This window comes from Rhinolophus ferrumequinum, chromosome 9 (genome assembly GCF_004115265.2).
Source record: "Rhinolophus ferrumequinum isolate MPI-CBG mRhiFer1 chromosome 9, mRhiFer1_v1.p, whole genome shotgun sequence".
Classification (NCBI taxonomy): domain Eukaryota; kingdom Metazoa; phylum Chordata; class Mammalia; order Chiroptera; family Rhinolophidae; genus Rhinolophus; species Rhinolophus ferrumequinum.
Genome location: NC_046292.1, coordinates 14022803 through 14035284, shown reverse-complemented (window position 1 = coordinate 14035284; position 12482 = coordinate 14022803). Strand labels below are relative to the sequence as shown.

The window sequence follows — 12482 nt, the reverse complement described above, 5'->3', positions numbered from 1 at the left end:
TGCAATCGTCTGTATCACCAGTTGCCATTGTTATAATGAAGTTCTAGCCTTAATACTTTGTGAAACCATTCTAGAAGCAGCAGAGGAGGCCAAAGGAAGATGGAAATCACTCACATAGCAACTGCTGGCCTACAGGCTTCCTCTAAAACATTTTATATAATCCTCATGGTAACTCTTTGAGGTAAGGTTACTGATACTGAGCCTTGGAGATGGCAAAGAACGTGCCCTAAGGTATCAAAGTAGAAAGTTATAAAGACTGAACTTGAATCCAGATGTATCTAACTCTAAAACCTCAATTTTGGCTAAACATACTCGTCTATGGGAGGATTTTCGATTTACATGCAAGTCTGGTTGAAGAACACAAACCAGGATGAGGTTTACAAATGATGGTTGGCCGTCCTGAACTATATGATTTAGAAATTTAATTTGTTGAGAAACTAGAATTCCTTCAGAACTGTATATATGTGGTTTGGTTATAAGGAAGAAGTGGCAGTTTTTAATTCTCTTATTTATGTTGAAGGCCACAAAGAAGTCTTCATCATTATGCTTTTAATTAGGTCACGTAATTTAAATGGCGAAACTCTTCAAACTCCCCCCCCCCCCTTTTTCTCACTGGAGTCCTTTCCTTTGAAGTTCCTTCTTAGCCATTTCTTGGGGTTCTGTGTTTTATAGTAGCTGCTCGAAGAGACATGCTGGGAAAAGGCACAGACAAGCAACTGCAGGCCTCAGTATTCCTTCTCGCATATTTCTGTTCTTGCTCCAGTCATTTCACTTGGAAAATACATGTTAATTTTCTATTACTATTCCTTTAGTAGGATTTGTCAAATTATGAAACGGCTAATTTCTTAATTATGAGTTGCATCATTAATATTGCAGAGTAGAATAATCAAGGTACTTGATTTAGGGTAAAATGAGTTTCCCTTTCTGTGTAATTTTCTGGTCTCCTTTTCTTACATAGTGAATAACCACCGCCTTGCATAGGCAACTTGAGTAACAAGGAAAGAAAATGCACTTACAGGCATTTATTCATATGAGGATCCATCTGCTAATTAGGATACTCTGTTTAATAAGATACACTTTTACCCTTTTATTGACTCAGGCTCTAATATATCTACTTGCTGCAATTCTACTCACCTGATTTTTTAGAACCAGACATAAGTTCAGAGGAATCTGTCTCCACTGTGGAAGAACAAGAGAATGAAACTCCACCTGCCACATCGAGTGAGACAGAGCAACCAAAGGGGGAACCTGAGAGTGAGGAGAAGGAAGAAAACAAGTCTTCTGAGGAAACCAAAAAGGAGTGAGTAATGCCTTCTTGCTGTTTATCATTGAAGACTACCCAAAAGGACAGTATACCAGATTCTTTTCAAGTATTACAATATTGGTTTATGCTAGATGTTTGCTGTTTGGTTATAATTTTTAGAATTATATGTTTACTATATAAACTATGTTTATTACATAGTTGTATAGCTTATTAAAATTTGTAGTAGTAACCAGAACAATGGTTTGAATAATCCAAAATTCATTCCTTGTGGTTTTGGATGTGTTTTTGTGCTTAGAATTTATTGTGGGAGTCTCTCGTGTTTTAAGCATTGACATAATTTCAATAAAAAATGAAACATGACTATAAAAATCTGACCTGGGAGACAGGTCACCATTTTATTCCTCCTTCTGTGCCAAGAGTGAGTTATCTTTATATGCGTACGTTAGAAAGCATTAATCTGTATCAAACTATTACTAGAATGACCTAAAAACTCTGTATATGTTTGATGAAGTCTTCAGGTGGAGTGTGACGTTGAGACTCTGAAATCAAAATTTGCTATTGATAATCTGTACAATGTGGTGGAAATTCTTTTTCTTTCTCCCCTCCTTCTTTCCTTTGTGGGACAGCTGGTAGCATTCATTTTATTCTTTTCATAATTGTTCAGAACTTACTATTGGTTAGTAATTCCTTTTTAAATAAAAGAATAACTTAGTAATAACTATACCTTGTAGGTGTAATCCTCAGGGAATCCGGTTTCATAGGTATAAATGTGGAATTTTTATCAGTTTCCCTGTGTTTTATGTTCATGTAGTGCTGTTATCATAATACCTTAGAATAAAATTTATGTAATGCTTTATAGCTCACGAAGTTGTTTTTATAAACATAATCTAATAATTCCTGCAACAATCTTGTGAAGTGTTTGGTTTTATATTACTGTTTTACACCTGAGGAGACTGAGACTCAGGTTGCTTGCTAAGATCATATAAGCTAATAAGTATTGGAGCTAAAATTCAAACCCAGGTTTTCTGACTTCAGATCTTGAGTTCTTTCTACTGTTCTAAATTGTACCTGTGGTAGCTGTTACTAGAATACATTTTTAAATTCTCCTTTTATGTACTGGCTCGTTATACCAGTGCTAATTTAATTTATAAGACTCCTTTCTCCTGTACCTAAGAGAAAACACCTCTTTGGTTCCTTTATAGTACCCTATTTTTACAAAAAGTTTTATTTCATAAAATTTTGCTTATTTTTTGCGTCACCTTAGTGTGGAAGTAAATTAAAACATTAATTTTTATCCCTCCTTGGTCTTTTCCTTTTCTGACTTTATGCCTCTTTCTGGAGAGTTTATCTTGCATAATAACAATTCTTTGTTTTAAAGTGAGAAAGACCAGTCTAAAGAAAAGGAGAAAAAAGTGAAAAAAACAATACCTTCCTGGGCTACCCTTTCTGCCAGCCAACTAGCCAGGGCCCAGAAACAAACACCGATGGCTTCCTCCCCACGTCCCAAGATGGATGCAATCCTAACTGAGGCCATTAAGGCAAGTTTTTATTTCAAGCATTTCATCTTAGATTTATTCTGTTCATCTGTTGCTTATTTGAAAACAGCATACTCCTGTCCATATAGCAGACATCTTGCTCTGCTTCCTAAAAGAGATTTAAACAGAAGAAAGCCATTGTGAAGTTCATATTTTTATAACATAATTTCATTTGGTGAGCACTGTTAATTTTTTTAATTCAAATTTGCTATGGCAAGTATTTTTAACTTATCTTTAGTTTTGGGGTTTTTCACAGTTTACCCGTTGAGTATAGTTTGTATTTGAAGGCTTAACATGTTAATTCATTCAACAAATATTTAAGGGCTAACTTCTCTGTGTCAGGCAACCCTACTAGTGATACAGCATAGAAGAAGACGGAGTCCTTGCCCATACGAAAGCTAACTGTGACTCAGGGTAACCAAACAGCATTGAGAATTTTTATTTAAAAAAAATATACTATCTTTATGTCCATTTTCAAAGCTGCGTATCTAATATTGGTAGTGGTTATCTTTCAAACTTGCACTATTAATGTATAAGAAACCCCTTTAGAAACTTGACTACTTTGCTTCATTACCTAGCCATTCCAAAATACTTGGAAAAATTCTCCTCCTTGCATAGCTTTATGACTTTTGCTGTCATCTATTGACTTCCATTAGCTTACGTGATCATCTGGTATATTTTTCTTATTTTAATTTTTAAGGTTATTTTTCCAATCTGACCTTGCCTTTTTTGTGTAAATTTTTCTGGTGAATTTTGTCTTGTTTATTTCACATGACCAGATGATAAGAAGAGTTAAAATAGAAGCCATAGACTCCCTCTTTTCAGCGACTCTGTGGCTAGGATCTGAGTCAGATTGGGGCGAGAGAGAGATCAGTTTGACCAAAGGTGGTATACATAGTAGGAAGGATAGCCTAATGGTCATTCTCAGAATTTGAGAAGATAGCACTGACACAAAAACTAGAAAAAGAGTTTGCCTTCAGACCTCTCCCTGCACTCTTTCAGGAGTGTTCTTAACTCATTAAGAAAACTTTCTTGGTGTAGCTTGACTATAGTGAAATCTTTGCTTTGTGTCATCTTTTTTCAAGGATTTCATGTCATGACCACTCGGCCCAGGTTTGGAGGAGCAGTGTTACAGTGAGAATGGAGAAAAGACTGAAATTTTAAAATAGTAAAACAGAAAATTTAAGCAGTATAATTAGGCCTAAAGAATAGTTTGACTATGATTGTGCAGTACATGTCTATTATGTGTATTCCATGCAGTGTAACAAATCATGATTTCAGACCACTGATACCATTTTCTGAATCAAACAAGAATCCTGATGTCTACTTCCATCTCATTGTCAGTTTGGTGGAGCAAGGAATTGTTTTAGCATTAGAGAGTTCTTTTTTGCCTGATTTTCTTTCCTTTTTGTAATATCAGGAGTAAACAGTAGGTTTTAATAGATCAGAGACATGTACTTGAAGTAGGTAGTCCCACAAGTTAACACAATTTGTGTTGTTACAAAATCTTTTCTGGTCCATCTATCAACGAGTTATTTTCCTTTATTGCCAAGTGCATAAAATAACGTTCAACCAAGTCTTTATCTAACAAGAAGGCGTTAGTGCTACATTCAGTTTATAGACAATGGCAACACAAAATTGGTGGCGTTACTAGCCCATTAGATAAATGACAGATGCTATTTAAGTGTGCTTCAGAACTTAAAGCATTTGAAAAGAAATTGCTGTCTTTGTGACATAATGACCTGCTTAAGTCTTCCATGAGCATTAGTCAAATGGAACATAGATAAATTAAATGGAAATAGAAGGGGGCATTTAAATACCTCATTGTTACCCAGAATTCACCTTAAGACTTTGCCATCTGTAAACCTAGTTTTGTGCCGTTTATTCAGATTATCTTTGCTTATGTTCCTTTCTGATATTCACACAAAGCCTGCAGAGAAATGTTGGTCCTGGTGTGCCAAAACTCATTCTATAAAATGGGCCGGATCTGTGATCCAACGTTCTGCTTTCCTCATTTTAATGCTAAAGATCTGTCTTCCAAGTATAGAACACAGTTAAAATAGAAAGAAGTTCTTCATTAACATACAGAATGTTGTTCACATGTTGTATTTTCCCTTTGGCGTTTTGAACAATTTTAAATTATTATGGCAGAAATATTGTAATTCTGCATTTCTCCACAGCCATGATGAACTGAAATTACCTGAAATACTGTTTGTTCTTTCCTGCCGTTTTATCATCCATTACCAGGTTTACTTCCAAAGTAATATATTTTGAAAACATACATCAGCTTCTCTGTCTAATGAAAAACAATTAGTTAAAAGTAATGTGTATGGTTTGATAAATCTGTTTTCTAGGCATGCTTCCAGAAGAGTGGTGCATCAGTTGTTGCTATTCGAAAATATATCATCCATAAGTACCCATCTCTGGAGCTGGAGAGAAGGGGCTACCTCCTTAAACAAGCACTGAAAAGAGAATTAAATAGAGGTGTCATCAAACAGGTATTACACAGTTGTTGGTAATAAAATAATTCCAACATGTATCAGCTACATAATTCCAAGACATTTAATTTCATATTTAGTAACATTTAGGCTTTTTTGTATCTTTTTTGTTAAAAATACGTTAACATGGTAATGAAATGCTTAAGCTTAACCTAGTTTTATAATCTGAGACTAGGTTTCAAAATCACTGGTGCCAGTTACCTTTAATAACTATTCTAGAGAGCAGAAGCAGTAAGATAGCTAATGTGTGTGATTATTTTCTGGCTTCTTGTACTTTTAATTGAATTTTCTTTGGAGACTGCTTGTGCTTGTGAGGATGTAGTGGTGATGATGAGAAGTGGGGTTAAGGAATCCTGTTATTGCAGCAACAAAAAAGATAATTGCTCTTAGGTTTGTTAGTTTTAAAGCCGAACTTATGTGACTAGACTTGTTAACCATTATAAATTAGCTTTTAAATAGGTTCGCCTTAATAGTATCTAAAACTATTAAAGCTTGTTAGGAGCATCAGAGAAGCCTGAGTAAATTGAGACTAGTACTAAATCCCATATTGATTTTAAGCATAAATTTGTCTTACTTTGCATAGTACATCAAAATGTTGCTTAGAATCATGAAAATCTAAAGCTAGAATGGACTTTATCTTTTCTAAACCTTCTTCAGAAGTCCAGAGGGGTGAAGTAACTAGCAAGGTCCCATGGGAGTGGCAAAGACAGTTCAAATGACCTGGTGCATGGCATTCCTGGAGTCCTCTTGCCGTTCTTCCACACCTTTCTGCATGGTTTGATTAATACAGAATGCTGGACCACTCAGACATTTAAACTGTTTAGAAACTTTCAACAAGCATTTAGTTCCACAAGTATATATTGAGTGTCTTCTATGTGCCAGGTGGCTGGGAGTCCATCAGTAGTAGAACAGATTCCTTCTGTGTGGAGCTTACACTCTAGCTTTCTCAAAATGTTGTAAAACTGATATTTAAGTGACCTTTAAAATAATCATTGATTAAAAGATATTATGTAACCAATGTAATTAGAAACAAAGATTTATCTTCTATCATAGTATATTTCACACAGTCTATGAGCTGGCTTTGTGGTTTTCTTTATGAAAATATGGTTTATGACCTACCTATTCTTGCCTCATAGGCTGGCCCCCAGTTCGATGCTTAAACAACAGTTTATAGGCTGAAAGCATTTCAGCTGGATTGCTATATTCATAGCATGTAGGTTAAACTAGGGTGTGGAGGGCTCAGGTTAATATAAATCAACTCTACAGTCCCAAGTCTTTTGACTAATCCGTTGGTTGTTTATTTTTTCTCTAAAGAATTCAACAGCATTTTACATTAGTTCTTCTATCACTATGCCCTTTAATTTGCTTAGTCTGGTATGAAGTTATAAATACGACTACCAGAATAATTTAAAGTAAAAATACTGGTTATTGCAACTAAAATTAATTTACTTTAGGTAAAAGGAAAAGGTGCTTCTGGGAGTTTTGTGGTGGTCCAGAAATCAAGAAAAACCCCTCAGAAATCCAGAAACAGAAAGGTAAGACATTCATACCACTGTCTGTGGGCTGTAATACTGTTACTACTACTCAGAATAGCATCTTTGTGCCAGGGTTTATGCCAGGTCCCTTCTGCTAAGACAGAGAGGTTACAAGTAGTTTGCTCATTATTGCCCATCTAGTGGGTAGAATGGACTGCGCGAACCGAAGCACTCCAATTCCGGAATGTGTGGACTTAACTGCCCTATGTTAAATTATGGGCAGCTGTATGAATACCCTACTTTTTGTGAAATATTTTTTAAACTAGAAGAGGCATACAAGTACATTTTTACTCAATATTAGACCCCAAAACTATACCCAGAGCTAGTTTTTCTTCTCCTTTTTTGTAAATACTACCATGCCTCATCCCCAAGATACATAATTTCATTTATGGAAAGTATTTGTACAATAATAAAGTGAAATAAATATCTAGTATTTCTTCTATGTCGTTAATTGAAATCATGAACATTCTTCTACATCTTTGTTTTTACAACTGAAAATTTTTGTACTTTTTTTTTTTTTTTCATAAAACTGGCAGACGCTTTCAAAATGAACTTTTGGGCAGTGCTTTTTGGTGTTGCATGATTTTTTTCGTTGTTTGCTATTCAAAGCTAAGAATGAATTATGACCTTTAAAGTCTACCATTCCTTTTTTTATATGTATTTTTAACTCTCTCAATCTGAAATTTTTCTCTTAAATTGCCACACAAGTAACATTACACCACTGCGGTATGATTTGTTTGAATGTGAAAAGAAGTGATAGTTTTCTGTTGGTTAGTTAATTTGGCAATCAATTTAGAAAAGCCCATCAGTTGAATATAGAAGCATTTGAACAGAAATCTCTATATTCTCTAATGATGATAACTTTTGATATTACATTTCAGAACAGGAGCGCTGCAGTGGATTCAGAACCACAAGTAAAATTGGAGGATATCCTCCCATTGGCCTTTACACGCCTTTGTGAACCTAAAGAAGCTTCCTACAGTCTCATCAGAAAATATGTGTCTCAGTATTACCCTAAACTTAGAGTGGACATCAGGTATGAGCCGTTGGTCTGGGCTTTAAAGCACAGAGGTCTGTTATCCCTTAGCCCCTTTTCATGAGAAAGGAGAAAGGTTAAATATTCAACGAGGATTACTTTTAACTGAGCTAGGAATAAAACTTTTTTGTGGGTTTTATTTATTTATTTTTTGGTCCCATTACGTTTTCTTTTTCATATCTCCACATGTAGTTTCTTTTTAAAACCCAAATTACATCTTAACTTTTATGAGACCCTGATAGAGGAACTCTTTTCATGATGTCAGCTGCTGGAATATTCAGTGTTAAGCACTGTGTCCTCTCAGCTGCTCATCATTTTTTTAATTTTTATTTTTTCTAATTTTTTATTGTAAAATAAAATTTACCATCTTACCCATTTTTAAGTGTACAGTGTTCAGTGGTATTAAATATATTCATAATGTGCTACCATCACCACCATCCATCTCCAGAACTCTTCGTCTTCTAAAAGTGCAACTCTGCACCCATTAAACAAGAACTCCCCATTTTCTCTTTTCCTCCAGCCCCCAGCAACCACCATTCTACTTTCTGTCTCTATGATTTTTGACTACCTCATAAGTGGAGTCATACAGTATTTGTGAACACTGGTGTACTAATGTTCCTTTTTTGAGACCCTGCTGTCAGTTCATTTGGGTGTATACCTAGAAGTAGAATTGCTAGATGATATCATTCTATTTTTAACTTTTTGAGGAACCATCATACTGTTTTCCACAGTAGCTATACCATTTTACATTCCCACCAACAGTGCACAAGGGTTGTAATTTCTCTCTATCCTCAACAACACTTGTTACTTCCTGTTTTTTTTGATAACAGTAGTAGCCATCCTAATAGTTACAAGGTAGTTGGTACACGTTATTTTTTATTTAGAGTTATACCTGATAACATAAAAGAATTAAGGCTAATATAACACTCTACATAGAAATAACATAATATTTTCATTTAAACATAAAATTTTGAGAGAATTTTGATAGTAATAATTCATTTGTAAAAAAATGCCACCTAAAAATATCTACACTGATCATTTAGATTGTCATATGCATTTATTTGTGGATTCATGCAGACATACGAATTTATTTAAATTTGTAATTCACAGAATTTGTGTTTTGAGTGTGTTTGTATGAAATCTTTGTTGTAATGAGTTTGGGAAAAAAATTTTTTAATCTAGAGTCCTTTATACAGAAGATTTCTCTGTTGAATACACATTGTTCTGATAGAGTTTAGTAACAGTATTTACTTGCATTACTGAGGCATACAATTAGAATTGTTGAGGTTTCAGCCCAGAAGCCACATATTCAGAAGAGGACTTAGTGGTCATCAGAGTGCTCAATTAGAGTTAATGAAATAATGCAAAAGAAAAGAGAATCATAGAAGCAGAAAATTTGAAATTAATATCCCGATGTTTTGTTTCTTGTGCCCTGAGTATGACACACAGGTACAACTATGGGTCAGAAATGCATTGTATGATGCATTTGAAGATGGAAACACATTTCACTTTTATCTCTCTTTACTCTCTTTTTGGTGACTGGAGACCATATCCTCCTCCCCCTAGCTTTTTTTCTTTCCTTATGGTTCTACTGTACTTACATAAGACAGTTTGTTGGTAGCAGTATAACTTTGCTTTATGTCTGGTCTTTGGAAACATATCCTGTTGTCATCTTATGTTGAAGCAAAATTTGTCTGATAATAGATGGATTATCCACCCATATGTGCTAATAAACCTGAAGACCTTTTCCTATGACCTTATAGGAAACTTATTTCCCCTTTATGAAACCGTACTGATTTTCCCTATAGTGGAGTCCTGTCATATATGCATTTAACGTGAATTTTAGTCATACATACTTCAACTTGGCCAAACAAAAGAACAAGAAAAATAGTTTTAAAGTATCAGTTGTCTATATTTGCTAGATACAATTTCTCTCATCCTACTTTCCATTAAACTCACTTTTGTCACACTTCATCCTCATCATTTTACTTGAATTACGTCTTCCTGTCTGTCAGCGATTACTTCCATGTTGCAAATTTCAGGTCCTTAACAGATTTGCTGGTCGGTCTCTCACTGGCATTTGACACAGTCGATGACTGCCACCTGCTTAAAACACTTTCTTTACTTTCCTTTCAGGACACCGCACCTTCCAGATTTTCCTCCAGCATCACTACCCATTCTTTTTCAGTGTCCTAAGGAGTGCTGGTTTCCCATCTCCTGACTCCTTAATATGAGTCCCCAGCGTTAGACCTTAGTCCTCTTGCCTTTTCTATCCACACTCACTGGTAGTTCTTTCCACTCTCAAAGCTTTAAATACCGCCTATGCACTACTTATTCACTGATGGTATAAATCTAGCTTCTACCTCCCTTGTAATGCACAGATGCCTATTTAACATCACCACTTGTATGTCTAACTTAACATGTCCAAAACTAAATTTTTGATTCCACCCCCCGGTCTCTTCTGTTTATCCCACACCTGCATCTAATCTATAAGCAAATACTTTGACTCTGTCTTTAAAATATATCCATAAACAGACCTCTTATTACCTCCACTATTACCATTCTCTTCCAAGCCACCAGTATTTCTTACCTATATTAGAGCACTAACCTCCTGACTGCTTCCCCTTCAGTCTGTTCTTAAAGGAGCAGTGAGAGAGAGACTTTTTAAAAATGTGAGTTAGATCATATCACCTTCCTATTCAAACCTTCCAGTGGCTTCCCAACCCCCTCCTAAAGCCAGAGTCTTTAAAATAGCCTACAAGGCACTACACTTCCGTTGTATCTCTGACTGAAACTCCTACTACTTTTCCCTCCCTCACTGGCCTGAGAGTTCTGCTGATCCCTTTGCCTAGATGGTTTTCCCCCATAATGCATGTTGCTCATGCCTTCGTTTCCTTCCAGGTTTTTACTCTAATGTTATTTCCACAGGCATGCCTGACTGCCTTACTGTTTTTTAAACGTTTGATTTTGGAAATTTTCAAACATACACATAAATGTAGAGGGAACATAACCATCATGCTAACATTATTTCTAACAAAATAATTCTTTAACATCCAATACCTAAGCCATGTTCACATGTCCCCAGTTGTCTCCAAAATGACATTTTACCATTGGTTTTTTTTTTGAGTCAACATCCAAACATGGCCACACGTTGCATTTGATTGATAGGACCACCTAAATAACATTTGCAACGTTTCCCTCCTCTCCCAGCATTCAGAATTCTACTACTTGGCCTTGGTTTTTTTTCCATAGCACTCATCACATTCTAATATACTACGTATTTTATTTGCTTTTATTTTTTTTAAGGATGGCACAGCTCACAGTGGCCCTATGGGGATCAAATCAGCAACCTTGGTGTTATTAGCACCACACTCTAACCAACTGAGCTCACTGGCCACCTCTATTTGCTCTTTTAAAAAAGTAGCCTGTCTACACCATTAAAATGTCAGATTCCTGAAGGCCAGGATTTTTCATCTGTATTGTTTTCTTCTGTTTTCCCCAGCCTAGCACACAGTAGATGCTTTAAAAATACTAGTTGAATAACTGGATGAATGAATATGGGCACCTCACCTTGCCATACCACTCAAGGAACACATGCCCTGGGACATGTGAGGTTAAACATGACTTTCTGCTTCCATGTACTGGAGGCTGTAACACTGTGGCTAAGCAGAAACTTTGGAAGTAGTCCCCTTAGGTTTAAATTCTGATTCTGTCGTTTTCGAGCTTTATATCCCTGAGTAAGTTCTCTGTGTCTCAGTTTCCTCGTTGAAAAACAGTATAACTCATAGGCTTGTTAGGAGGGTTGAATCTCTTAGTACGTGGTAAGCACTTAGAGCAGTGCCTTTAAATACCACCTTCCCGCTACTAATTTACAGATGATAAAAATCTAAGTACGTGTAGTAAGTACTCAACTGCTGTTAGTATTATTAGTCTCTGTTCCCTAGTTGTCATGATGTGAACATGACAGGCCGTGCTAAATAGGATTCTACTGTTTAAAGACAAGTGGTTTTTGTTATGTAATATGCAAGTCACTCAGTTTAATAACTGAATGTTTGCAACCATAGAGAAAAAACTGAGCACGTGGGGTTTACACGGAGACTTTGGGTTGGCCTCTTAAGAAGTTCCTTTGGAAACCTTCAAGGGTAATCCTGTCATATGGCATTAGAAATCAAATGTAAAAATCTAATCTTCATGGATGGTGTAATTTTATACTCTCATTTTTACTTTTCTCTTTTTACCAACACCAGAAATGAATATAGCCCAAGATTCAATTTTATGCCTTATACTTTAAACATATTAATTTCTCTGAAGACCTTTTAGATTCTTAACAACTTCAACTCTGAGTAATTACAGGAATCTCTTGATCTTCTTAATTGCACCTATGCATTTCTAACAGACTGATGTAACTCTCTTACTTAGATTCCTACACTTGATCTTAGCCAAAAGGCCGAGAAGCGATTCTCTTCCTTAGATTCCTGCCACTCAGAACCCTTGCTGCCATCAGTTGCAGTTGGCTCTCCATCCCTGACCTTTGATTCTCTGTACACGGCTTTCATTTTTATTTCTCAGTGAAGACTGACATTCTCCACCGTTGAAAAACATGGCCACCAATAA

At 35.7% G+C, this 12482-nt stretch overlaps 1 protein-coding gene across 6 annotated transcripts in view; it reads left to right on the top strand.

Moving 5' to 3' along the window:
- Positions 1-12482, top strand: part of HP1BP3 (heterochromatin protein 1 binding protein 3) — a 32265-nt gene that overhangs the window by 7283 nt on the left and 12500 nt on the right. For all 6 annotated transcript variants that reach the window (XM_033114205.1, XM_033114199.1, XM_033114201.1 and 3 more), the window contains 5 exons: positions 1147-1300; positions 2643-2802; positions 5154-5297; positions 6752-6832; positions 7714-7868. In XM_033114205.1, the coding sequence (XP_032970096.1) occupies positions 1147-1300; positions 2643-2802; positions 5154-5297; positions 6752-6832; positions 7714-7868 (694 nt within the window). The remainder of the gene's footprint in view (positions 1-1146; positions 1301-2642; positions 2803-5153; positions 5298-6751; positions 6833-7713; positions 7869-12482) is intronic.